Source organism: Passer domesticus, chromosome 9 (assembly GCF_036417665.1).
Source record: "Passer domesticus isolate bPasDom1 chromosome 9, bPasDom1.hap1, whole genome shotgun sequence".
NCBI classification, from domain to species: domain Eukaryota; kingdom Metazoa; phylum Chordata; class Aves; order Passeriformes; family Passeridae; genus Passer; species Passer domesticus.
The window spans coordinates 44,609,909-44,636,473 of record NC_087482.1 but is presented as its reverse complement, the minus strand read 5'-3'; the positions used below and the strand labels follow the sequence as shown (position 1 = coordinate 44,636,473).

The 26,565-nt window shown below is 45.0% G+C and overlaps 1 protein-coding gene across 3 annotated transcripts in view; it reads right to left on the bottom strand.

The window, feature by feature from the left end:
• The window catches only part of LOC135308221 (contactin-4), a 269,514-nt gene that overhangs the window by 81,197 nt on the left and 161,752 nt on the right, over window positions 1-26,565 (bottom strand). For all 3 annotated transcript variants that reach the window (XM_064433116.1, XM_064433118.1, XM_064433119.1), the window contains 3 exons: window positions 21,106-21,232; window positions 19,726-19,901; window positions 4,162-4,257 (listed from right to left, as the gene is read on the bottom strand). In XM_064433116.1, the coding sequence (XP_064289186.1) occupies window positions 4,162-4,257; window positions 19,726-19,901; window positions 21,106-21,232 (399 nt within the window). Of the gene's footprint in view, window positions 1-4,161; window positions 4,258-19,725; window positions 19,902-21,105; window positions 21,233-26,565 lie in introns of those variants that run through there.

The window sequence follows — 26,565 nt, the reverse complement described above, 5'->3', positions numbered from 1 at the left end:
AAAATTGTAGTTGTTAAAATATTAACTAACCCAGCCCTGACTATCAAATAAATCTAATAAAAGTGGCATCTAAGTGACTCAGCTCCCACAAAGTTAAATGAAAAAAAGGATTTGGCACAAAAGAATATTTTATCTTAAAATTTGGAGATAAAGTTAAAAGGACAGTGACCTCCAAATACTTCCCAGGCATATCCCCTTTGGATCATAACTTAGATTCCGAGCCCTGAGAAACACAAGTGAGTGTTTGCTTTGGATTTTGGAGCTTTTTGTTTGTTTGTTTCAATTACATTTATCTCAACAAGGAATGTATCTTGCCAAATTTGATTAACACCAAAAAAAGCAAACAAGGAAGGTGTTCCCCCCTGCAGAGCTCCTCAGAGGGAAAACATTTCCACAAAGAGCTTAGCTTGAACACTATTGTATACTTTGAAAAGGTTTATGGCTTCTAAATGGCTTAAAAACGCAACAGAATGAAGAAACAAAACCAATTTTGGTGATATTTTCCCTGTTTTGCCTTGAAATGCTCCAGATGGTCAAGGAAGAGGATCCTTCCCCTCTGCTCTGCTCTTGTGGCAGCTCAAGGGCAGGGTTAGGTGGATATTGGGCAGGAATTGTTCCCTGGGAGGGTGCCCAGAGCAGCTGTGGCTGCCCCTGGATCCCTGGCAGTGCCAAGGCCAGGTTGGACACTGGGGCTGGAGCAGCCTGGGACAGTGGGAGGTGTCCCTGCCATGGCAGGGTGGCACTGGATGGGCCATTCCCACCCAAACCATTCTGTGAGTCAATGGTTGATCTCAGAGAGCTCTGAAAAGATAAAACAGGAGAGCTTTGTCTTCTGGTATCCAAATTCTAGAGCTCATCCTAAGACAGGCTGAGGCACCTAAATGAGACTCAACAAAGAAGTCACAGGAACTCTTTGATGCCACTCCAAAGTCCAAACCCATTTCTGTGACTCCATCACTGGGCACTGTCCAGTTCATGCTGTGGCCAAGATGAGGCTTCTGGTGTTCTGCACCAAAACCAAAGCCAAATGTGAGCTCCACACAGGTTTTAGGATTTTTGACTGTTTCCTCTTGTCCACTTAAACACCACCAGCAGCTCATCGTGCTGTTACCCAGGCCCCAGTGCCACATTCCCAGAGCAATATTTACTCTTCAGTGATTTCTTCTGTGGAGTTTCAGGGCAGAATGGTTGACACAAGACCATTGTTGGGGTTTTGATTAAACAAGCTGCAGAAGTAACGAGGGAACACCCTTCGCACGCAGGGTAATTATCTCAGAAATATCCTAACAACGAAGGCAGGCTTCTGCCAGTCCGTTAGGAACAAATGGAGAAGGCAAAAAGAAAAAAAAAAAAAGAGGAGAGGAAAAGAACTTCTAGCAGACAAAGGGGTCATCAATACAGCAGGACTGGCCTCGGGGGGGTGGGAATCCACTGCTGCAAGCGCGGCAAACGCGACAGAAGCAAATGTTTGATTTGCATTTATTCCGCTTTCCAGCCCAGCCACTTCCCGAGCTGCAGATGAACATTTATTTTCCAAATCTCCAGCACTCAGCATGCACTTCATCAGAGGAGGCCATCACATCATTATGCTGCTTAACAGAATGTACCAGCACAAGGCAGTGACCTGACAAACAGCGGCTCCCCGCCGCACGGAGCGCGCATTCCATCTCCATTCGGGGGCTGGGGGGGAGCTCAGATCCATGGGCTTGAATTTCCAGCTCATTTCAAACCAAAAATTGGGACAACGCACGGCAATGCCCAAATTGTTCTGTGCGAGCTGTACACAGCCCATTTGTTGGTGCTGAAAGGACTTGTTCATCATTTGGACTCATTTTCGGGATGAATTTCCTGTAACGTTGGAACAGTAGGAAGCTCTTTATTGGGCATCATTAACAAGAAAAAATAAAAAGAAAGCCTCAACAACTAATGCATGTAGGCCAACAGAACTTCACTTTTAGCTGACAGCTCCTCAAAAATGGATATTTCCAAGTGGCAAAGTATTAGAGTGAACCACAGCTGAAAGGTTAATGGCCTGGACGCTGATCAGTGTTTTTTTAATAAAGTCACAATTTTTAAACCCAAGACAACCAGTGACACAATGGCTGATGGGAAATAATTCTCTTCTCATTTACTATTTTTCTTTTCCCAAATCTCAGCATCTGGCCAGGATGGTTTTTTTCAGGCTTCTACTATTCCAGTGAATACCCTCATCAGCAAAGCAATGGCAGTTCTCAGATTGAATAGTTTGGCTTTTTAATTTTTTTTTTCAGATTTCATTTTCAATGCATGTATGAAACTAAAGTTAAAAAAAAAAAAAAAAAAAAAAGGAAAAAAGGCGTATTTTCCCCCACAATTATTCCTATGTTTCAGCAATGGTCATTAATGCCATCAGGCACTTTTTGCAAGGATGATGAAGTTGGGTTCGCCACCCTAATCAGATTCTAAAATAAGTAATTGCATTTTCTCCTCCTATTACCACTCCCGCTTCCAATGAGCTGGATTATTTTTCACCTCGAAGCTGAGGAGGTTTTTCCTGTTGCACCACAGCGTTAAGCACTGGCAGTGTTACCCTTGGGGGTGGAAGGAGCTGATCCCTCCAGCTCTGCTTTGCCAATATTGGAGCCCTGGGGATGGGGCTGCCCATGGAACGCGGTGCTTCCCAATGAGCAGCAGCTTCCCCAACACCTGAAATTCCTCCTGAACCTCCCCCTGCCCACAGATGAGCTGGAGAAGGCTCGGGGGTGGTGCTTTAAGTTTCAGCTCTCACATTTTCTAGATTCTGTACTGGACTGGTACATAACTCTGAACTTCATACAAAGTGTCAGCAGTTCTCCTCACAACTCAGTCACACAGAACAATCCTTTTCCAGCCCCAGAAACAAGGATTCAGTTTTACAAGTTCTGCTCCATTTGTATATTGGAGTTAATTGTCCAATTCCAGATTTAGCCCATGCAGTCCCATCCTGCTTGTTTTTCTCTCTTCATTCCATGTTGTTTGTGCTCTTGGGGCTGAGATTGGGATAATTTGTCCTTGGTCCCCAGCTGGAGCAGGAATTGTTTTGTCTCCTTGCTCTGTGCAGAGAGCTCACCATCATAATATGAAGCTCAGATCCACACACTAGAGCAGCACAGAATGTGAAAAATAGAAAAGCTAAACCTGAGGCATCAATCCCAGGAGTGGGCAGTGCCGTGGGGTCAGTGCTGCTGGCTGGGGAGGGTCCCAGAGGGACAAAGCCCCTGGGCAGCTCTGGCAGCTGGGCAGCCACGAGCCCAGCAGCTCCTCAAGCCTCTGCTCCTGTCTCAGCAATAAGCTCAGCCCAACAGCTCATGGTCCACGGGGCAATTTCCATCCAGCTGATGAGGCCAGACAGACCTCAAAGCAGGGCTGCAAATTTCTTTAAAAGGGCCACAGATCTGTGGAAGATGTTGTGTTGTTTTGACGGAGCGAGCAGCCCCCGATGAAGGAGCCGGCTGCAGTGGCTGGTGTGGGTCTGGTGGGGAGGGACACACACATGGGGCTTGTCAGGCACACCAAGAATTCCAGCAGGAATTCCCACAGAACCTCCAACACGTTTTAAACAGAACAGTGCAAAACACACGCTCAGGAAGCCACAAACTGGCACAATTAAAGTAAATTTGTGCTAAACTGAAAGAATTGTTTGGTATTTTCTAAACGTTCACACCGCCCTCTTTGAAGCAAACAGCACCCTGTGAGATCTGGACATATCCTGAGTACCCAGAACACAAAAAAATAGTGCCAGTAGTGTTCGAAAAAGAAAAAATAATGAAAAGATGATGCACAAACGTGGCTCTGAGAGCAAGTTCAACTTTAAGCAGGAGACACACCCAGGCCACAAACCAGAAAAGCAGCACAAGAAGGTCTTGGTCACACCTTCAGGATATGAAGGCATTGCTTCAGTTTCCATCAGTTCATCTTGAAGTTCATACTCAGATCAATAAAATGCTCTTTCTCTGCATTTGTCCCCCACTGAAGCTTCCCCAGGCACCAGGACCCCCTCAGCCAGGGTGGCCCTGCCACGGCCCTGTCCTCGCAGGCGACTGCTTCAAACTTCCTGAAAACCCTGAGGATTCCCTTCCCTGAGAAGGAAAACCCCACAGTTCATTGCCAGGCACTGAAATCAAGAGAAGGAAAGCTCTGTACCTCCAGAGTGGGGTGGGGGCCCACAGAGCAGCACCATGCCCTGGCCCTGGCGGACAGACACCGTGCTCCTCGTCCTGGTCTTGAAGTTCTCCAGGTCTGCCAGGAGAGAAAGAACTCGGTTAAAGGCCGATCACAAAAGGAAGATGATGAAATAAAGCAAATATCAGCATGGAGGGTGGGCTGGAGGCAGCAGGAGGCTGAGGAACATCAACAAGAGGATCAGGAAATGCCTTCCCCAGGCTGGAAGGGGACAAGGTGCTGATTCACCCACAGAAGCAGACACAGCTGGAGGAAACCCCAGCACCTGCAACGCTGGGGGAGGTTTGTTGTGTGAATTTAGGAAGAATTACTGCCCTAAACAAGCAATTCCATCCCAAGGAAGACAGGCTGCTTCCTCGCTGCTGCTGCCCTCCCATCCCACGTGTGGAGACCCTTCCTCCTCACAAGGGAGCCTCTTGCACCAGCTGCATGTTAGGCCGCAGAGCGCTTTAATTAAATTAAATTCAATTCCTCCTTCCACCTCTCTCTTTTTCCTCTCCTCAGGGCCCGTGCACTGCAAAACTACAACTCCCCCTGCTCTCCTTGCACACTGAATTCAGGAGATCTGCAGTGAAGAGAGGAGGCGACTCTGAGCTCAGCAGTGCCACCAGGATTGTCACCAGCAGCTGCTCCGTGGGAGCACCAAGACATGGAATCACTCTGGCAGCTTCTGATCTTTTACAATTTCCTGCATTTCAATTTTCATTTTTTTCCCCTTGTTTCCAGTGTAGCTGAGCCTTGGTTTGGCAATTACAAACCTGTTGTCAGTGCAGTTGGGAACCAGAGAAAACACAGAGGTGATAAATATTTATCAGCAGGAGCTGGTAGGAACATCATTATGAGGTTACAAGGATGGAAAACTGAGCCTTGATTTCTATCCTCTCTTAAAAATGTTTTCTGCACACATACTTAAAAAAATTTAAATAAATAAAATCCAAAGTTGTCACTGCTTATTTTCCCTTTTTAGGAAAGAAACCTTTATGGGCTTTCTCTCTTTCTTTTCTGGCTTAGGACAAAATGAGAACAGGAAAGAAAAATTATCAATTAGAGAGATATAATCTTTCATTCCTAAATCCTATAAAATTTACACTTTTAAATTTTTTTTTAAGTTGTACAGGAACTGCTGTGACATTCCTCTGGCCACCTGCCAGCGCACAGATTTTTATATATTTTGACTGCACACGGGCACAAGGCTGGATCCCATCCTCTCTGAGGACAGCTGCAGGAGGAGTAACAGCCTGAAGCCCAAATAATGCCTGCAGGAATAAATGTGCTATTTTTTCCATCAATATTGACAAGGAAAGGATTGCTACCAGGAAAAGCAGACTCTGCTTGGATGAACATGTAGGAAATGCTGCAAGGATGGTCAAAAATCAGCAAATAAAGAAGAGCATTCATCACTCTTGTACTGCAAACCATCAGACTTTGTGAGCCAGCCCTGCAAAGCCCCATGCAAGAAATTCAAATCTGGCTGTGAGTAAAATAACAAGATAAGATAATTATAAGAAAGGCTAATGCCTCATCAGGGCCATCAGGCTGATTGTGCTTTCTGAGGGCCACAGATTTATTTTTACAACACCTAAATTGGAATGAACAACGATATAATGAAGATTTCATTAGTGAGGAGCTTCATTTGGGATCCACCTTGCAATCTTGGAGCTGCATAGAGGAGGGCTCAGCTTCATGGTGACAACACCATCTAGTTCCACCTCACTTTGTCCTCAAACCTGAAAACCCTGGGTAGCAGAGGAGGAGTTTTGTTCTTATCTGCCCATAAAAAACCCAAACCCAACAAACAAACCCACCAGATTAAAAGGAAAAACTGAGATATTAACACGTGCAATTCAGGAGATCAATGTGCTGCCAACAATTCTTACAATACCAACCAAGGGCTCCAGTGAGCACAGAAAAATATTGTGTGAGCTCCAGCAACCCCAGCATTGGAGAAAGGTTAGTAATTAGCAATTAGCAATGATTACAAGAGGAGAATAAAGCAGGGGGTGTAAGAGGAATGCAGACAGGATATTGTGAGTAACAGCTACTCACACCTCATTTAATGAATGACTTCAGGTGCCTTTTAAGCACTTTCTGGACAGTATCAATTCTAAATCAAGCTGAACAGACCCACAGAAGCAGAAAGGTGCATGTATTATTTCATTTCAGCTGGATGTATTTAAAAGCAGCTGCGTGACTTTGGGAAAGTCACTTTGGCTCTCGGTGACAAAGTTTGCACATCTCTGAGGACAAGTCCTTCAGCTGTGTCTCTCAGAAGAGGTTTAATTAGCTAATATTTGCACAGAGCCTTGACATCTGCTTCTGAAATGCACTGGAGTGCAATGCACACACCAACACCCAGCCCTTAATGGGGCCTTGAATGGCTTTGCTGGCATAATGAGGTTTTTCTGTGAAACTCTGCCCTAATGTTCAGGGCAGGTACAGGGAAGTGGTGCCACAGGTCCCAGATCCCCCCAAAATGCTCCAAAGCCCAGCAGGTTCCAGCAGCAGCTGTCAGCCCAGCAGCTTCTCACTTGGGGCAGGGTATGATTGTGTGGAAGGACCTGTTGTGGGGTTTAATAAAAGCTTAAGCAATCTGAAATGATCCACAGCCCCTCAAGGCTGGGTAGTTTGTCTCAGTAAATGGCATTTGGAAACTTTAATCAAACCCATATGGCTTTGCACAGTAACAATTACCCAAGTTGTCCAGAGTAATGAAAGATTTCCCCAAATTTTGCCTACAAAAATCAGTCTTTATAGCAAAGAAGATTCAATTATAAGCAAAACAAAAGGAACTGTAGCTTTTTCTCCCTTCTTAGGACCCACTTGGGTTTGAGCTTCATGAAATGTGGTCATTCTTTTTCCAAGTGACTCCTAGGCAAGAAAAGTTTTAAAGAAATATTCCCCAGATGGCATAGAAGGATGGGCAAACAAACAAGGTCACATCACTCCTGCTGTGTAAAATTTGGCCTCAGATTTCTGTATTTACACCCCTCATCATTTCCAGCTCCACTGATTGTCCCAGAGGTGAGACTTCCACCCCAGCAGAGCAGCTCCACAGCCCCCCTCTGTTCCCATGACTGGCTGCAACAACATCAGAAAAAATGGGAATAACAGAAATTATGGGAATAACAGAAATAATGGGAATAACAGAAATAATGGGGATAACAGAAATTATGGGAATAACAGAAATGATGGAATAACAGAAACGATGGGGATAACAGAAATAATGGGAATAACAGAAATGATGGAATAACAGAAACAATGGGAATAACAGAAATGATGGAATAACAGAAATGATGGAATAACAGAAATGATGGGGATAACAGAATTCCTGAACTCAGCACGCCCCAGGACCCCGACTGCAACACCACCACTTCCCTCAGGAGCCTGTCAGTCTCAGGGCACTGGGGATGTGACAGGGATCCCTATTTTTTGTGAAAGCTGAGCTCTGTTTTGCTGGCTTGGTTAGCCCCAGGAGCCTTTCCATGCTTTGCTTTGATTTTTTTTCCACACATGCCTATTTTTAGAACACAAAATGCTTCGTAATTACGCCGGTGCTGCAATTAGGAGAGACCCCTCTGTGCAAGAGCTATTAAAAACCACCCAAAAATTATTACAGAAAATGAGATGAAGAGTCAATGATGCAAATTGGTGGTGGCAGGTGTCTGCATGGCCTTTGGAAAGCCAATTTCTGTGACTGTATCATGTGGGAGGCAGCTCTGCTGTGCAGTGCCTTGAATGACACGCTGTCAAAAACTCACCATTAGTGAGCCCTTTGTCATTACAGTTCAGGGGTTTTTTCCTGATGATTAGAACAGCAGTGTCAGTGCTATTTTCACCTATTATTCCTGTTTAACTGGTATGAAATGACTTCTGCTTTTACTATACTCCAACAAAAATGTACACACATCAATCACTGCTTTATACATCAGTGGGTTTTAATTGCCAAAGAAAAGCACGGCTAATAGGCTCAGAAAAATAAAAATGGTAGTGGGTTTTACTTTGAAGCCTTGGTCTAGAGAGCTTTGTAAAGCAAATTTGATAACAGATCATTGATATCACACAGCTGATGTGAACAGCAAGGAGCCCCCAGAGCACAGGAGCTGCATCCCTGGGGATCATTATTCCTACAAAATGAGATATCCAATGGAGCTGGGCAGGGGGAGCACAGAGTTTGTGCCCAGCAGCAGCACAGGGAAGGAGGAGGGTGGGTGATACCTATTGTATTTGCTGGGAATGTTCCAAAGAAGGCAGCAATGATGAATTTGACTCTGTGTTTTTAGAAGACTTATTTACGTTATGTTGTATATATCATATTATATTATATTATATTATATTATATTATATTATATTATATTATATTATATTATATTATATTATATTATATTATATTATATTATATTATATTATATTATATTATATTATATTAGTTATTATGTTATATTAAAATATATAAAGGATGCTTAATGTTAAAAAGCTAATAAAATTCATTACTCTTTCTAGAGTCCTGACACAGCCTGGCCCTGATTGGTCAAAGAGTCAAAACAACTCACACCAGAATTTAATGAAACAATCACCTGTGGGTAAACAATTTCTAAACACATTCCACACGAGCACAACCCAGGAGAAGCAAATGAGGTATGAATTGGTCTTTTTTTTTCTCTGAGGCTTCTCAGCTTCTTAGGAGAAAAATCCCGGACGAAGGGATTTTTCAAAGAAGGTAAATACTACAGATACCCACCCACATTTCTGTATCCAACTGGAAATTACTGGGAATTAGCACTGCTTTAGTGCCATTCCCACTGTACTGCAAATAAATCTTGGGTTAGGGCACTCCTGCTTCATTTAGATGAGCAACAAATCCTTGGATCAGCTCTTCAGGAGTCCTTTTAGCCTGTCTGTATTTTATGGGGGGTTGTGGTTGGTATTTAACCCTAAGACTTGGTTGTACTTTGAGCACAGGAAAATAGCATGGTTAAAAATTAATTATAATTTAGCAACTGATAAATTAGAAAGCTAACACACATTCATTGGCAATTTTGAATATTCTGGAGTGGACAAAACACCACTTTTAATAATATTAAATGAACTTTAAAGCACCCACACAATAGGAAATAATGATGTAGGTAAGGAGAAATTACCTTTCTTATATGTGAAATGCCCAGTCCCCTTGGGTACCCTCCCACAGCCAAGGCACCCAAAGCCAATTTTTAAGCATGACTTAAAGAGATTTACAGATCAAAATGGGCTTTGCCTTCTCAAACCCCTTCTATAATTTTAAGATAATCCCAACAATCTAAAATTTAGGGTGATGTTTAAGGTCATACCTAGGAATAATTAAAGATTATTCTTTTTATTAAAGAGCACACCACTCATCCCAAGGGAATCTGATTAGGATGGCAATGACATCTCCAACAAAAAACTGATGGAAGGATTGGTCAAATCCCCCTGGTTCAGACTGAGCAAAGAACCTCCATCCACATATCCTTGGGGATGTTTGGGTGCCCTTTCCCAAATTATTCTCATAATATTAGCACAAATCTCCACGTACAAGAGATCCCAGGTTCATGTCCTGGACAAAACCAGCCAGGTGGGCAGGGGAGGATTGGCCAGATAACCCCACTCCACTGCCTACAAAGTATGGGAATTTAAACATATTTAAGAAAAAAATTAAAAATATAAATGCAGTCTTGGAGAGGGGATCCCAATCCATGTTGAAGGGAAAGGGAAAGGAAAAGGGAAAGGAAAAGGGAAAGGAAAAGGGAAAAAAGGAAAAGGAAAAGCTGGGTTTTCTGCCATCCCTCCCACCAACTCACAGAGATGAAGTTCTTCAGGCTGTGTCCTTGCTGGTGTGTCAGGACTACCCAGAGAGCTGTGTGGGTTGGAATAAAACCCCTTTGATACAGAGCTTAATAGAATTTTAGTTTAAGAGCTGGTGTTCTAATGAATAATTTCGAGAGTCACTGATTTGAGAAATAGTTTACAAGTCTGGGGATGAAAGCTTTCTAATTTGACCTTTAGAGCAGAAATTTCACTGGGATTTCTACTTTGCCGAGAAGAAAAGAAAGGAAAAAGAAGTTTTAGAGGTAAATATCTTGGCATTCCCCCCACCCCTATCCCTGCTGGAAAATATTTTTCCTTGGACTTTATTGCTGTGGCCATTAACAAGGCATTGACTTTACCACCCCCATCTCTGATCTCTCATCTTGGGACATCTCTGTCTGGGTTCTGTAAAAGACTTGGGAAAATCCAAAATTCTGTTTGGATTTCCCAAGTCTTTCTGACCCCACCTGTTAAAGCCAGGCTGATTTCTGCACCCACGTGGCTGAAATTCACCTCCCTGGGGTTTGCTCCTTGCTTCCAAACTGCAAGGCAGCCCCAGGGCTCCTCTGCCCTCCTTCACACCCCTGCTCTTCCAGGGAAGCAGGAGCTCTGAGAAATTCCTGCAAGGCACCCATTTTTCTTTTCCAAAATCAAACCACTCTCCTCTATGATATTATGAAAAAAAAAATCCTCAACGTCTTCATGTTCCACTTCATAAAAACTGCCTGTTTGCCTTCTTTGGACAGGAAATATTTCAAACATTTATTTTGAAGCAGCTCCTCTGCTTGAGACAAAATGCTGAGGACTCTGAAAATTTTATTACTTTAATCTAGAAAATCTAGGCAGACATTTCCCCTTGGGTTGGCTCGATTGGGGTTATTTCACTCTCAGAAGTTTTTTATCTTTTCCTAGATAAAAAAAAAAGAAAAAAAGGAAAAGCTCTGTTTGCAGTTTCTTGCAGCAGAGATGATTGCAGTGGGCAGAGAGCAGAACTTGCAGGGACACAGGGGGTGTTGTGCTCCTCTTTCAGGGGATGTCTGGGCATTGCTGGTACCTCATGTGTTCCCCACGGGCTCTTCTGCCCCTTCCCACTCTGGGCAGTGGCAGGAATGTAAATTCAGACCCAAAATAATGTCATATATAATCACTGAGACACAGAATTCATTAGAGCCCAGCCGGTGCCATGGCAGGGACACCTCCCAGTTTCCCTGGCTGCTCCAGCCCCAGTGTCCAGTCTGGCCTTGGGCACTGGAGGGATCCAGGGGCAGCCCCAGATTTTCTGGATAAAGCCCACATGACTCCATTTCAATTTCAAAGGGAAATTTCCATTTACTTGCTAAAACCCCACCCAAACCCCAGCCCCCAGAGATCCTATCCTCAGAGCTGCCCGCTGGCTCAGCCTCCCTCTGGAAATGCACAAATTCACATTTTGGTGCTCAGCAGCCTCTCAGGTGCTGATATTTTTCCATCCTGCTCCCTCTCAGGCCTAATGAATAATGGCATGGCAGTCATGTTTGCTGCAGACAGGGAGACCAACGTGGCACAGCTTTCCACAAACATTTAAAGCTCCTCCATCCTCCACATGCCAACGCTGGCTCCTGGCTTTGCTTTCCAGAGGGAAACCAGGAAAAGAAACCAAAAAAACAAAAATAAAGATAAAGCAGCCACTGGGATAAAGTTGTTCTGCACTGCCCTTGCATCCCATCAACAGAAACAGAAATTTCCCTGCAGAATCTACCTCTGGCTTTGCCAGGTCTGTGCTGGGGTCCTGGAACTGCTGTTTCACACATTTAGAGGAAATACTGATTTGCATTGATACAGAACCCCTAAGGATCATCTAAGGAGCATAATTATTTCTTCAGCTAGGTCAAAAGAATTATTTCATTCACAAACCAGGAGGTTTAGAGGCAAAAGGGGAGGGGTCACAAGAAGTTTCCAATGACAGAGGAAATAACACAACCAACCTCCTGATTTCTTGTCCTGTTCTCCAGCCACACAAACCATGAAAACTGATCAGAATATGCCATGAAAAGATAACCCAACAGCTCTGCAGATGTTTACTACTCTAAAATCAGTTTTTACAAGGTTCATTCGGGGGGTTCATTTAAAAAAACCCAGAACACTTACATCATAATATAGTTTTTAAGAATAAAGCTCCTAGATATTAAAAAAAAAATCTGCATTTTAAATATTTTTTCATATGAAAGGTAAAATGAATAAAGATGGAGAGATGAGGAAAACCATCAAGCCTGTGCCTTGCTGTTCCCTGAATCCCTAAAGCAGAAGAGTCACTGGGGTGTTGTGAGTGACCTGTGATGCTCAGCTGGCTCCAACACCTCCCAAGCAACTCCCTGCCCTCTCCAGAGCTCCTTCCACCCAGAAACCAAAATAATTTCCCAAAAAACATGGCAGGTTAGGAGATTCCCAGCTTTGGGACTACGTGCACTGATAATTTCCAAGTGCCAGATTTGAGTAATAAAGAATTCAGCTTATTTATAACCCTGGGGGGGAAACAAAGCAGGTAAAAATGCTCCATTTCTGCTCTGACTTAAGGGTCCTTCTATCCCAGATGAAAGTAAAGTAGGTTATAGATCCATGCTCTGCTGCAAACTCCCTGTTGGTCCTATTCATCAAAAATAAAATAAAAAAAAGGAAAAGAAAGGGAAAAAAGAGGAGCTTACGTGAGGCTTAGCCTAGTTTTCCACCCAGCAGAGACTGTGGGGAAGGAGCAGAGGTTGGGAGCTCATCTCTAACACTGATGGCCAGGATTACAGCACAGAGACACCCTGGCATGTGGGGACATATGGAAAAATGCAAATAAATGTGCTCCTTCCTGAGTTAAGGTCACACCAGCCCCAGCCCTGGGAGGACAGTCAGGTGAGAGGCTGATTTTGGGCTGTGGTTGATATAAATGGCATTTTTCCCTGAAAAGGCACTGGAAGAGAATGGAAGAGAATCAGGGGTTTGACACTTGACAGGAAACCACACAATTTAAGAGCTGGGGACACCCCAACCAGGCTGCTCCCACAACCTGACAGCTGCAGGAAAACAGGGATGGCTCATTCCAGTGGGGCTGGGGAAACCTGGGGGCAGAACTGGACATTCCAGCTCCAAAATGGTGATTATTGACAGAGTTTCAGGTCACAACCAAACCCTTCAAATGCACAGAGGCTTCGGTGAGAGAAAGAGTGAGGTGGGGGAGGCAGGGGAAATTGGGTCATGTTAAGAAAATCAATTTCTGAAGAAGAAAGAAAAACGAAGAAAATGTAATGATTTAAAGTAGATTTGTGGGCCCTTGGTGTCAGCAAGCTGCAGTGCCTGGCTGGGAGTTTTATCTCTGAATTGTGTCCCTGTGTGGGAGGCAAGGCACTGATGAAAATGCCAGGAAAAATGGGAAAGAAAGGGAAAAAGGGAAAGAAACTGTGGGAAAAGCTGGGGATTTGAAGTCCAGGCTCTGAATAAACAGAAGAAGCATCAGGGTGAGAAACAGCTGAGTGGGATATTTCAGTATTGGGGTGCAAAGCAGTGTTGGAGCACAGGCATGCAGGGAATGAGGGCAGGCACAGGCACTCCCTCAGCTGAGTGCAGGTGAGCAGATCCCACCCACAACCCTGAGAATCCCCAGCCCTGAACTCCACAGGGATCTTTCCCTGCCCAGGAAAACTCCAGAGCAAGCAAGGAGCCAGGGAAATGTGCAGGGCTGGTTGCTGCTCCTCACAAGTAAAACCTTGGAGAAATAAGTTTCCTGAGGATGAGCAGAGCCAGGCACACCAACCATCCCAGCTGCCTCCCAAAAACCTGCCCAAACCCTCTGGATCCTGCATTTCCACCCAAACCCTCTGGATTCTGCATTTCCAACCTAAACCCTTGCCTGCATTTCCACCCAAACCCTCTGGATTCTGCATTTCCACCCAAACCCTCCGGATTCTGCATTTCCACCCAAACCCTCTGGATTCTGCATTTCCAACATAAACCCTCTGCATCTGCATTTCCAGCCCAAACCCTCTGGATTCTGCATTTCCACCCAAACTCTCTCCTGTATTTCCACCTAAACTCTCTGGAATCTGCATTTCCACACAAACCCTCTGGCTGCTGCACTTCCAGAAGGTTTAAACCACATCATCTCTTAACAAACCCCAGATTGCAGTGATTCCTGTGGAAGTTCCTCCATTTCCTTGCTGAACACATGGATCAATCCCTGGGATTGTGGGTTTGGTTGTTTGGAATTCAGTAGATCACCCCCCCTCCAAAAAAAAAAAAAAAAGTTTTCATTATTAATTGCTCTTGAAAGAGTGACTTCCTTGACAATTTAGTCTCCAGAAGATAAAATGAATGCACTGGAGGGCAATGAGGGTTCACCAGTAAAGACTTTGAGCAGCCATTACAATGTGTTCCTTAGCAACTAACAGTGAAAATTATGGGACTTACTCGTGTAAAAGATATAACAGCAAACATTCCAGCAATGGGAATATTGAAAAAAATCCTTTTCAGTAGGATGTTGGGAGTAATTTTCTCTTTCTACCACCACAGTGAAATTATTTTGGGATGGTAGGTCAAAGCCCCAAAGTATTCTCATTGCAACCACATTATTACAGGATTTTCTGCCACTCTTTGCCTCGTGCAGTGCTGGGTCCTGGCTACTAATTCATGTTTAACAATTATTTCTGAAGGAAAAAAACCTTTCTATAAAATGAATTCGTTTAATAAAGTGTGTGTGGGGAAGAGTTTTTAGAAACAACAGCATGACTCCCTTCACTTCAGAGGAGGTTCATGGTAACAAGGAAGGAAGTAAAGAGTTCCTGGAATGGAATCAGAATATCCTGAGCAGGAAGGGACCCCCAGGACCACCCCTGATGAGTAATCCAGTGGAAAAGGTACCAGAGGCAAGGTGGGGGCTGCTCCCCTGTCCAGGGGTGGAAAGCAGCCAACCTTCAACCCTGCTCTTCAGGCACTGAGGACACAGTGAAAGAGTTCAGCTCAATTCCACCCAGAAAATCAGACATTTCACCTGTCTGGGGACACCTGCAGGATGATGAGGAGGAGGAAGAGAACAAGGAGACCTTTCCCCTTCCTTTCAACCTCCTGGGGCAGGATGATGCTTCTCCTGTGCTGCAGCATCCTCAGAGGACACCTCCCTTCAGACTCATCATCCTCCCCTGGGGCTCATTCCTGCTCTGAGATTGGTCCCTCAGCCCCTGGACATCTCAATATCATTTTGGCCATCTGCAGAAAATATCCACAGCACGAGCATGGGTCTGCTAAATTAGAGATTCAAGGGAAACTCCTTCCTGGAAAATGGGCTGGAAAGGGGATTTCAGAGAGGCCTCTGAGCACGGAGCAGGGGAAGGACATCAGCCATCCTCCCCTCATGGGGTCCCACAAATAAAACCCCCTGAAAAGTGGATCCCATTTCTCTAACAGCTCCTGCTTCACAGACATCACTTTCAGGCAGTTTTTGTAACAACAGGGGGCAAAACAATGATATGGCTGAAAACCAGCTCTGATTCAAACTTGATTTTCCTCTTTGGATACCCATTTCCAAATGAACAGCATGTGGCAGCCACCAGTGCTGATGAGAGAGGCAGCAGCTCCTGCACAGCTCCCAGAGGGTTCATTTCCAAACCAGCATCCTGCAGCTGGCAGCAGCTTTGTGAATTTTCAGGTTAAACTGCAAATCCTGCTGAGGAGTTTAAGGCCAAATTGAGTCAAGTTATCACAGCAGGGAGGGAATATTTCATCTGTGAGCACTGGGGATGGCTCCATGGGAGAAGAGAGGGGTCAGCTCTTGGTCCTGTGCTTGGGGTGATTCAGCTGCTGCTGGTGGAGCAAACACAGCCTGGAGACCCCTGGGGTGGGGGGCACTGGGAATGTGCAAAACTGTCTGGTTGCAAAGCTTGGGCAGTAAAACACAAACTGCAGCCTCAGCAAGGTAAAATAAATTCAAAGCTATCTGTAATTAGAGATGCTTCCCTATAGGAGCTAATAAATCAGCAGGAGTTGTCCTGCCTCTCTCATCCCACTGTGATCATAAACAACCTGGACATCCCTTGGCAGGAATTAAAAGAGAAGGGAAGCCCTGAACTGTCCCATTTCCTCTGCACCCCCTTCCACAGTGCTGCCTGACTGGAGCAGGAAGATCAGCACCACCAGAGGCCACCAAATGAAACCAAATCTGAACACACAGATCTCCAAATCAGCCCTGAGGAGGGTCTGCAAGGAACAGGAGCTTCTCCAGGTGATTTGGAGAACTTCCCATGCTGATGACAATGGAGGTGTGGGTATAAATCAGACATTCAGGCTGGAAACCACCCTCAAGATCAAGTCCAATCTTTGAGTTGGGTCACTAAACCACGTCACAAAGTGCCACATCTGCTCACTGTCCAAGCACTTCCAGGGGTGGGGACTCCACCACTGCCCTGGGCAGCCTTTTCCAATGCTTAGCCACACTCTAGGAAGAAAATTTTTCCAGATATCCTCCCCTGGCACAACTTGAGGCCATTTCCTCTTGTCCTGTCACTTGTTCCCTCAGAGAAGAGACCAACCCTCATCTTGCCACCACCTCCTTCCAGGGAATTTTTTCTTCCTCCCTCTTTTTCCCTTTCTCTTCCCCCCTTTTTTTCTTTTTTTTTTCTTTTTTTTTTTTCCCCACAATAGCTGTCTCTGAAATTTAACGTATTTTCACCGAGTGAGGAATCTGCTGTGCCACAGCAACAGAATATGGATTAATGATACCCCAAGCCCTGTGCTTATAGCAACACAGGCTTCCAGAAAATAAAAAAAAAAACCTTTAAACTCTTGAGTATGGATCTAATAAGAGATCTCTAATTTAGAGAGTGACAGAACAGCTTCCAGCCCCTGTGAGATGTTCCATTCTGTGCATTATTCCAGGGGTAGCTGGAGTGTGTCCAGAAGAGGCAGCGAGGCTGGAGAGGGGCTGGGAACACAAACCCTGGGAGGAACCCCTGAGGGAGCTGGGGGTGCTCCCCTGGAGAAAAGGAGACTCAGGGGTGCCCTCCTCACTCTGCACAGCTCCTGAAAGGTGCCTGTGCTCAGCTGGGGCTGGGCTCTGTCTGCAGGCACTGACAGAACCAGAGCACACAGCCTGCAGCTGTGCCAAGGGAAAAATACAGGATGGATAGCAGGAAAAAGTTCTTTACAGCAAGGGTGATAAAGTTCTGGAATGGCTGCCCGGGGAGGCGGTGCAGTCCCCATCCCTGGGTGTGTTTAACAAAGCCTGGATGTGGCACTGGGGGCCAGGGTTTAGCTGAGGGGTTGGGGCTGGGCTGGAGTCGATGATCTCGAAGGTCTCTTCCAACCTGGTCATTCTGTGATTCCATGGCTCTGTGATTCTGTGAATTCTGTGATTCTGTGGCTCTGTGATTCTGTGAATTCTGGGATTCTGTGGCTCTGTGATTCTGTGATTCTGTGGCTCTGTGATTCTGTGAATTCTGGGATTCTGTGGCTCTGTGATTCTGTGGCTCTGTGATTCTGTGAATTCTGGGATTCTGTGGCTCTGTGATTCTGTGAATTCTGGGATTCTGTGGCTCTGTGATTCTGTGAATTCTGTGGCTCTCTGATTCTGTGAATTTGGGGATTCTGTGGTTCTGTGATTCTGTGAATTCTGGGATTCTGTGGCTCTGTGATTCTGTGAATTCTGGGATTCCATGGCTCTGTGATTCTGTGAATTCTGTGATTCTGTGGCTCTCTGATTCTGTGAATTCTGGGATTCTGTGGCTCTGTGATTCTGTGAATTCTGTGATTCCGTGGCTCTGTGATTCCGTGGCTCTGTGATTCTGTGGCTCTCTGATTCTGTGATTCAATAGTTTGGCAAGGGCACTCTGGGAGCTCATCCTCCCTGCCCTGCCAAAGGGAGGGGAGCTGAGCAGGAGGAACAAGCTGCAAATTCATCACTTTGGGAGGGCTGTGGGCCAGCTCTGGTGCCACTAGAAATCAATGGGAGCTTTATCTCCATCCTCAACGGAAGCAGGATCCGGGCCACAAAAAGCAACTTTGATCACATCTCTGGAGGGGTGGGCTCAGCCCCAAAATTCTGCCTCCCAGCCACAACTCCTGCTTGATTCCAGGGTTATTTCCCAACAGAAACCACGGCACAGTGAATAAAATCATCAAGCTAAGCCCCAGCCCCCAAAATAAAAAGTGCATCATTTAATCTAGTTCAGCTGTGTTTCCGTAGATCTTTGTGGAAAAGCCATTATTAGATCCATACTCAAGAATTTAAAGCTTTTTTATTTTCTGAAAGCCTGTGTTGCTATAAGCACGGGGCTGAGGGTATCATTAATCCATATTCTGTTACTGTGGCACAGCAGATTCCTCACTCGGTGAAAATATGTTCAATTTCAGAGACAACTAGCGTGGAAAAAAAAAAAAGAAATAAAAGTGGGAAGAGAAAGGGAAAAAGAGTGAGAAAGAAAAAATCAAAAAGGACAAACCTGAAATGAAAATGCCATATCAAAAAGCAAGTATTCAGGGGAAATATTAGCACTTTTATCATAATGAGTTTGTAACCTAAATACATATTTCAAGGATGAAATTGCTGACCCTGTCTGCCCTCCACAGGAGGCTGAATGGCTCAATCACAGCTTAATCTTCCCTGAAAAGGCTACAGAAGAATATCACAGCCCTTGAACAACACCACACATTACTGATGCCCCAAGATTCACAATTTAACTCTTAAGAGGAAGGGGGAAAACCCCTCAAATCTTACCCATCATTCTCAAAAAAACCCCAACAGTCATTTCCTCAGAAATAAAAATGAGATAAAACAAAAACCACACAACACAAGATGAGGACGGAAAATAAGGGGTTGCTCAGATGAAGGGTGAAGCTTCACATGCCCATTTTGATTGTTTGTCAGAGGCAGAGCCTTTGTAATAAACTTAAATCACTCTTTGTTTCCTAATTCAGCTAATTCTGTTTGCCATCCCTTTGATTAGAGAAGACAAAAATTTGTTTTTTTCAAAGCCCACCTTGAGAAACCCTGATGTTTTTTGCTTTAATCCAAATGTTTCTAAATTAATTGTGCTGTTTTAGCAAACTAAAATATAATCTAGGAGTCAAAAATCTGACTTCCCCACCATTACTGGAAAAGAGCCAGCATCCTGGCTTTTACAGGGATTATTGATCAGCACGGGGCACCAATTTGTCAGACAATTTCCTTTTCTGACCCAGAGATGGGACAGGTGAAAGACGTTACAAAAACTTTTATTCCATTTTCAGTCTCATGAGAAGGATAAGACAATACAGGTGTTATAATTCACAATCAAAAACTAACTATTTCTTAATTTCAATACACTATAAAAGTTTCTTGGCCTATCAGCTTTAGCCACAGCGTGCTGTAAATGCATTAAAGCCAGTCATCCAAAATTACCCCTCATGGGTCCCACCACAATGAATCTTTCATAATTCTATTTCTCCAAAGTATCCAGAGCTATTTGCAAGGCCATCCTTTGAAACTTTTCTAGTTCTATTTCTTCCTCAATTACGTCCATCCTATGCCATGGCATTTCTAAGTCAGCATTTCTTATCTCAAGGTCTGCACACGGATGGACACTGTGTGGGCCTTGAGAACTTTCTCCAAACCCATTTCCCACAGAGAGCACCCCATAACCCACCAGGAAAATGTGGAAAAAGACTCCCAGCTCCCAGTTTTTCCAGCACAGGAACAGAGGCTGCCTTGTGACTTACAGGCAAACTGCAGCTTGGCCTCTCTGCTGACAATGGTTCCGAAGGGGTTTGTTGCCACACACTGGTACGTGCCAGCATCCCGGCTTTTATTGGGGTTATTGATCAGCAGGGCTCCTTCCAGCAGGCTGTAGCGGTAATCCATGCCCACGTCAATACTGCTTCCATTTAACTTCCACCTGCAGCACAGAATGCCAAAGTTAAACTCTGCTGATGCTCCCGGGTGTTTGGAAACACGGCGTGAAGTAAGTAAAGGAAGGTTTAGAATGGCTCTGACTACTCATTAAAAATAAAATATTTTAAAAAAAGGGCACAAAAATGGAAGTTTCCTGAGTGGTATTGAAATATTCCAGTATTTAACTGAAAGAGCAATATCCTTGACATATATTTCAGTCTCTGAAATGATTAATGCTTCTGTATTTGCTGGTGCTGCTGCTCTTTGGAATGAATCACTTGGCAAGGGGAAGTCCCTGGGACAGGATCACTAACCCATTCAAGTCCACTGAGGATATTTTTCCCCCCTCTCCTGACTTGCTGGTTGTTTGTTTATAAATTTCAGAAAATTCCCTCCCGGCAGATGTTGTCACAAAGCGGGGCACTGAGGAATTCCAGCCCCTCCCAGCTCCTGAGTGCACAGAGAAGCTCTGGAGCTGTTTGGCCATGGATCCATGGGTTTTATGGCACTAAGAGCTGCCTGTGTCAGGAGGCAGCACCGAGGCAGAGCCTGGTGGCTCTGATTGGTTTCAGAGTGGCGTTTACTGGTGGGCACAGTGAGAGTCACCAAAGGGGAGAGATGAGCAGCAGCAGCACTGAGGAGGACAGCACCTTCCTCCAAGGATCCCAAAGCAGCTACTAAAGCTGAAAAGAATGAGGATTTTTATCCATGTTTATGGGAAAGGATGGTTAATCTGAGAGCCAGGACTATTTATAATCCTTTTGTAGTGTTTTAGAACTCCTGCCCAAATTTTGCAATACCTGGAGATTTCCTAATGCCCCAGGATCACAGAACATCCTGAGCTGGAAGGGACCCACAAGGACCATCAAAGTCCAAATCCTGGCCAGGACACCCCAAATCCCACCCTGGGCATCCCTGGGAGGGTTTTCCAAAATCCCCTGGAGCTCTGGCAGCCTTGGGGCTGTGCCCATTCCCTGGGGAGCCTGGGAAGAGCCCAGCACCCTTTGGGGGAAGAACCTTTCCCTAAAATCCAACCTAAACCCCCCTGGCCCAGCTCCAGCCCCTCCCTGGATCCTGTCCCTGGTCACAGAGCACAGATCAGAGCTGCCCCTGGGGATTTTTTTGGGATCAGCACTGTGGCAGCCTCCAGGGACATCACTGCCACACACAGCACAAAGGCTCTAGGAACAGTCAAACACTGAACAAACCCAATGGTTGGTCTGGGATTTCCTTTCACTTCACAGCTCAGCTTCACTTTCTTCTCCTCCGAGTCCAAGGGGAAGATGACGCTGTCGGGCTCCTGGAGGAAAACCGGCCCGTGCAGGGTGTTGTCATCTGCAGGGACAGGGAAATGGGACAGGTCACTCATGGAATCTCCATGCTCCAGGCTTAAAATACAAACCAGAGTCTCAGCAGCAAGAGGCCATGTGCCATCCACCTTGGAAAAGATCTGATGTCGCTTTATTTAGTTGATAACGGCAGATTTTTTTTTTCCAAAAGCCACTGAACCTCACATGGAGTTATGAAAATGTCCTACACTAAAGAGAGCACAGAATGGAGCCCCACCCAAAGCTCAAACAGTGAGAGCAGGCACTGCTGGCATAGCAAAGCTCAGTTCAAATCACAATGCCCCTGGCAGCAGCCCCACAGCTCCCCAGGAATGGGGCTCCCAGCCCTGACAAGGACACTCCACACTCCTGCCCTCCAGAGCACTAAAAATTCACACTAGATAGAGGTGGAAGAGGGAAAATATTTTGGCGAAACAAGCTGACATGACCTTCAAGGAGCTCAGGAGTCATTTCCCAGCTGTCCAGCACTCTGAGGTCGGTGATTACTGACAGGAGCCTCCCTTGTGCTGACCTTCCTCCTTCATTTTAAAAATACACTCTGATTTTTTGAGCTGTTAAGTCCTCCCTTTCTCCTTTCCTCTCTCCTCAACCACTTTCTGCCTTCACCTTATCAATTTCTCCTCTCTCAGCCCTGGGAGCTGCCCCATCCCCGAGGTGCAGCTCTTCCCTGCCCACCGCTCTGCAGAATTGCAGGAAATTCTCTGACACTGCTCAAGACACCCACAGCAAGCTCTGACTAAACTCCCTGCTCTCCATCCTGCTTGTAGCAGTTTTATCTCCACAGTGGCTGTTCAGAACACAAAAGAAACCAACTTTTCCTGCCTGAAAAGATCAGCTATCTTGATTTCACCGAGACTTTTCCTCTCATCAGTGTCAATGTCTGGCTGCTCCTCTAAGTTCAGAGCAAGCGAGGACATGCTGGAAGTGCTCACAGTCAGAAAGTCTTTCAGCTGACTGGAAGGAACCTTGATTTAACATCTTAAAATCATTTTCCAATCTTTTGCTGCCCTGCAGTCTCTGTTCCTTCAGTGTGCAGGGACTTGCAGGGATGTGAGCACGGAATTCACTTCAGTCAGGCTGCTGGAAGCCCACCCAGATGGGGATACAGGAGATCTGTGGGTGTAGGAGGTCAGGGAAAAATGAATAAATAAAATTTACAGATGATGGGATGTACAAAAAATATAGAGTAAAAAAAAAAAAAGAGTGAACAGAAGATGATGGATCTTCCAGATGGAAGGAAGGTGAGAATGAATGGGAATAACCCTGATATTGCCTGACCCTGGGAAATCAGCTGGATTGCCAAGGACAGAACAACAGCCCTTCACTCAGGGAGAGCAGATTCTGCCATCTCCACAGAAGTATTTCACAGAAACTCTGCCAGGAAGAATAGAAAGGAACCACCTCTGTGTCCCCTCCCTCAGGCCCCACTACAAGAACAGTCACAGGCCTTGTATTTATCTTTATTTTTAATTATATGCTAACGATACGCAACTGAAACTCATCTATTATTCAGAACACATTTCACACAGTCTCTAGCTTTAAATTACACCTGTGTGCAACTCATGCTGCTGGTGGGAAAAGATAATAATAGCCATAAAGCATAAGGGACTGGATTATGGCATCCAAACTTGTTCCTGAGACCCTGCACTCCCTGAGCAGCCCCATCCACCCAAGAAGGGATATTATAGCCTAGTCCATCACAATTATAGCTCTGAGAAGTGCATGAGTGGCTTTGAAAGCAAGAGATTTAAAATACATTGGAATGTATCCTGTTTTCTCACTGGAAAATACACGCGTGCTGGGGTCCTGTGTGAGAGATGCCTCAAATCCCAGGAGCACAGAGTCTGATGGTGGCACGAGCCAGAGCATCCCAGATAATCCAGTTAGGGGCTGCTGACTCAGGGATGTGCTGGATTGCCTCTGTCACCTGCCTCACACCCCTCTCTGGGCTGTCATCTGCTGTTATTTCAATTAGAGAATGTCAATTTATATCACATCACACCAAAGGTCTGGCTTTGTTCCTCCTCCCATCCCAGGAAAACACAGCTTGCATTAAAAATGAACGGTTCAGCTACTTGAGGTGGGAAATAGGAACAAACCTGAGGGTCCAAAAGTGTCCCCACACTTCCAGGACATCACCTGGCTGCAGGAGCAGAGGTGAACCTGCAGCATCCTGGTCTTCAAGGGTTAATGAAAATGGTCCACCCCATCCTGTCTGTGTCATTAATCAGTGAGCAATTAACAACTTAAAAAACACAGACTCAAGACAGAGAACTAAAGGTAGAAATAGTCACAAATAGGTGAAAACTCTGATTTGTCTACTGAATAACTCAGTTCACCCAAGCCTAAGTGGAAGCTCAATAAAAATCAAATGAAAACACTTCCAAATATTCCACCTGCTGCTGACACTGTTCAACATTCAGCTTTTATATGGCAAAAAAAAAAAAAAAAAAAAAGAAAAAAAAAAGAAAAAAAGGCTGCCTTTCCTGTTGGGCAGCAAGAGGAAAAACCCTGGTGTGATTTTCAAGCAGAGGGAGAAGCTGTGAGAGCAGCTGCAGCCTGTCAGGGAGCAGAGGAGCAGGAAAAACCTCGCAACACTGGCTAGATAAAATTATTCTGAGTGCCTTTCTTCTTCCTCTTATTGCTGCCTGTGTATAACCAAGATAAGCAAGTCCAAACTGTTTAATCTTCAGCCTGTGGAGCTGCTTTGCTGCAGCCTTGATGTGTGATTGAAATCACTGCAGCCCAGATCCCACCACTGGGTGATAAGGGCTGAGCCACAGAACCTGACACAGGAGGAGGATTTGCTTCACAGAGCACTAAAGAGTCACTAATAAATAAAACAAGCTGCCATCTAGATTCTTGCACACAGGAAGCTACAAGTGCCTGCACCAGAAAAAGCCCATTTTTGACTAAGTTGTGTTACTCAGATGTTTATTGTCAGCCAAAGTTGTTTGCTCCACTGAAGCGTCTGCTTTGGTGGGAGCAAAGTTTTGCTGTTTGGATAACTCTGAAATGCAAATTCTACACTTTTAAAAATAAATTCAAAGTGGTAACTTTCTTTCTGTCGCAGTAATGTCCAGGGACTTGCACTCCACCAGTGATAACACATTTTTGGCTTATCACCGCTGAGCACTATGGGCAGTTCAATCCACAGAAACCACTGAGGCCAGGAGGAGGCTCTTTGCTGTGCTTAGAGGCTTTTTCCCTCACCCTTCTCATCAGATTGTGTCTAATAGACTCTTTTTTGGTCATTTCATCAAAAAAGAACAAGAAGCAGTGCATATCTGTGTACACACACCTGGAAGTGCCCAGGTATTGTAGCCCACTTCCCCTTTACACCATTCAACAAATGCTGCCACTCCTCACACATTTCCCACCGCCCCAGGACAATAAAATAAATAACTTTCCCAGCCAAACTAACTTGTGAGACACTCCCAGGGGCAGATTTTATTTTTCTGAGTAACATTTATTTTGAAGAGCCCAAAATGAGTTACCCAGAGCGAACACGAGCCGCCCTCAGCTCAAGACAACCTGCAAACAAGATTGGCTTCCAAAAAGCATTTTTCCCCCTCCTTGTCAGATAAAACAAATGTACTCCTGCTCTGGGTCTGCCTCCTCTGACAGAAGTGTGTTTCTTTCAGTCAGAGGCAGGATCTAGGAAATTTCAGTGGATTTGACAATAAAAGAAGAATTTAACCACAGAAGGAGGTGTGTGTCCATATGGTGTTGGATGGAAAGTGATAGATCATTGCAAAGAACATTCTGCTCGATATATATTTTTCCCTCTAGTGAATTACAAAACCTATTAAAAAAAAAGCCAGATTAATTGGAATACATTCCAAATGAAGAGTGTATTTGCTGTGTCCCTCCAGTACCCCAAAGCTGAGAGCCAGCCTGTGCTGTTGGATGCTGAATGCTGTCATCTTCCCCTGCTTTTGAGGAATTGAAACATGGGGAATGTCAGCCGAGGTTAATTCACACCAAACAGGTGGAACCATTCCTATTCTCTCTGAACATTAAGCCTGGTGACAGCTACTGGTACCTAAATAGAACTGCTTTAATTTCCATTGAAAGTTATGGCCAATTTGAGAGAAAGTTTAATTGAATATTCCACACCGTAGGGAAAGATAATAACTAAACTGAACAGAGAATTCTTGGAGTACATCCAGGGTAAATGAGAGAAATGCTTTCCTTGTTTGCTGCTGAGGGAATTGCTCCCTGCTCTGTGTGCTGGGCTGTTTTCATACACTGCTACAAGCTGGTATTTCTTCGAGACAAAACTGCACCTTGGGAAGAGCAGCTCTTCAGAAAAGTGGGAATTGGAATGGATGGGACAGCTCAAGGGCAAGGCTGATTGCCACAGCAGCCTGCTCTTCAAGGTGAGCAGCTGCACTCCATCCTTCTGAGCAGCAAAGGGCTCCACTGGATGGCTCTCTCCTTCCTTTTTGCCTATCACTCCTGTTAACAGCAACTGCACTTGGCTTTGAAATTCAAACAAAGAATATTTCACACCACATAGTCCTGCTGCGACTAATTCTGTAGACTTCTCAATGAACAAGAACCACTAAAGGTGCTTCCTGTTCAAAGAAAAAAAAATCCAATAAAACCCAGATATTTTAAAAGTGTATGAAGTGGTGTTTTCCACTTGTAGCTCTGCATCTTTGGGGACAGCCCCTTGATACAAGACTGGGCTTCTTTTGTGGCACCTACAGGTGTCCAACAGGTACTTGTGAGCCTCCTGCTGTCCCCTCTCTTGTCCTGCTGTCCCCACAGCCCTGCCTGAGAGGTGACAGCTGCCACACGAGTGCCTGACACCCGAGCTCCAAAGCAGGGTCAGATATTCCCAGAGAGCACAGGAGCCCAGGAGACAGGAGGGAATAAATCTCCCTTCTGGTAAAGGCAGGCCTGGAGGAGCTGCAGCACTGGAGATGAATCCAGCACTGCTCTGACAGCTCCACTGAGGAGAGGCACAGGGATCTGGGGCAGCCTGGATGAAAGGCAGGGTTAACTCAGCAGGGTGAGCTCTGATCTTACACGCAAATGTGGATATTCATACTTGGATATCATAGACACAAATGTGGATATCATACACACAAATGTGGATATTCATATGGGGATACCATACACAAAAATGTGGATATTCATACCTGGATATCATACATACAAATGTGGATGTCCTACACACAAATGTGGATATTTGTATGGGGATATCATATGTACAAATGTGGATATTCAGGTGTGGATATTCAGGTGTGGATATCATACACACAAATGTGAATATCATACACAAAAATGTGGATATCCTACACGCAAATG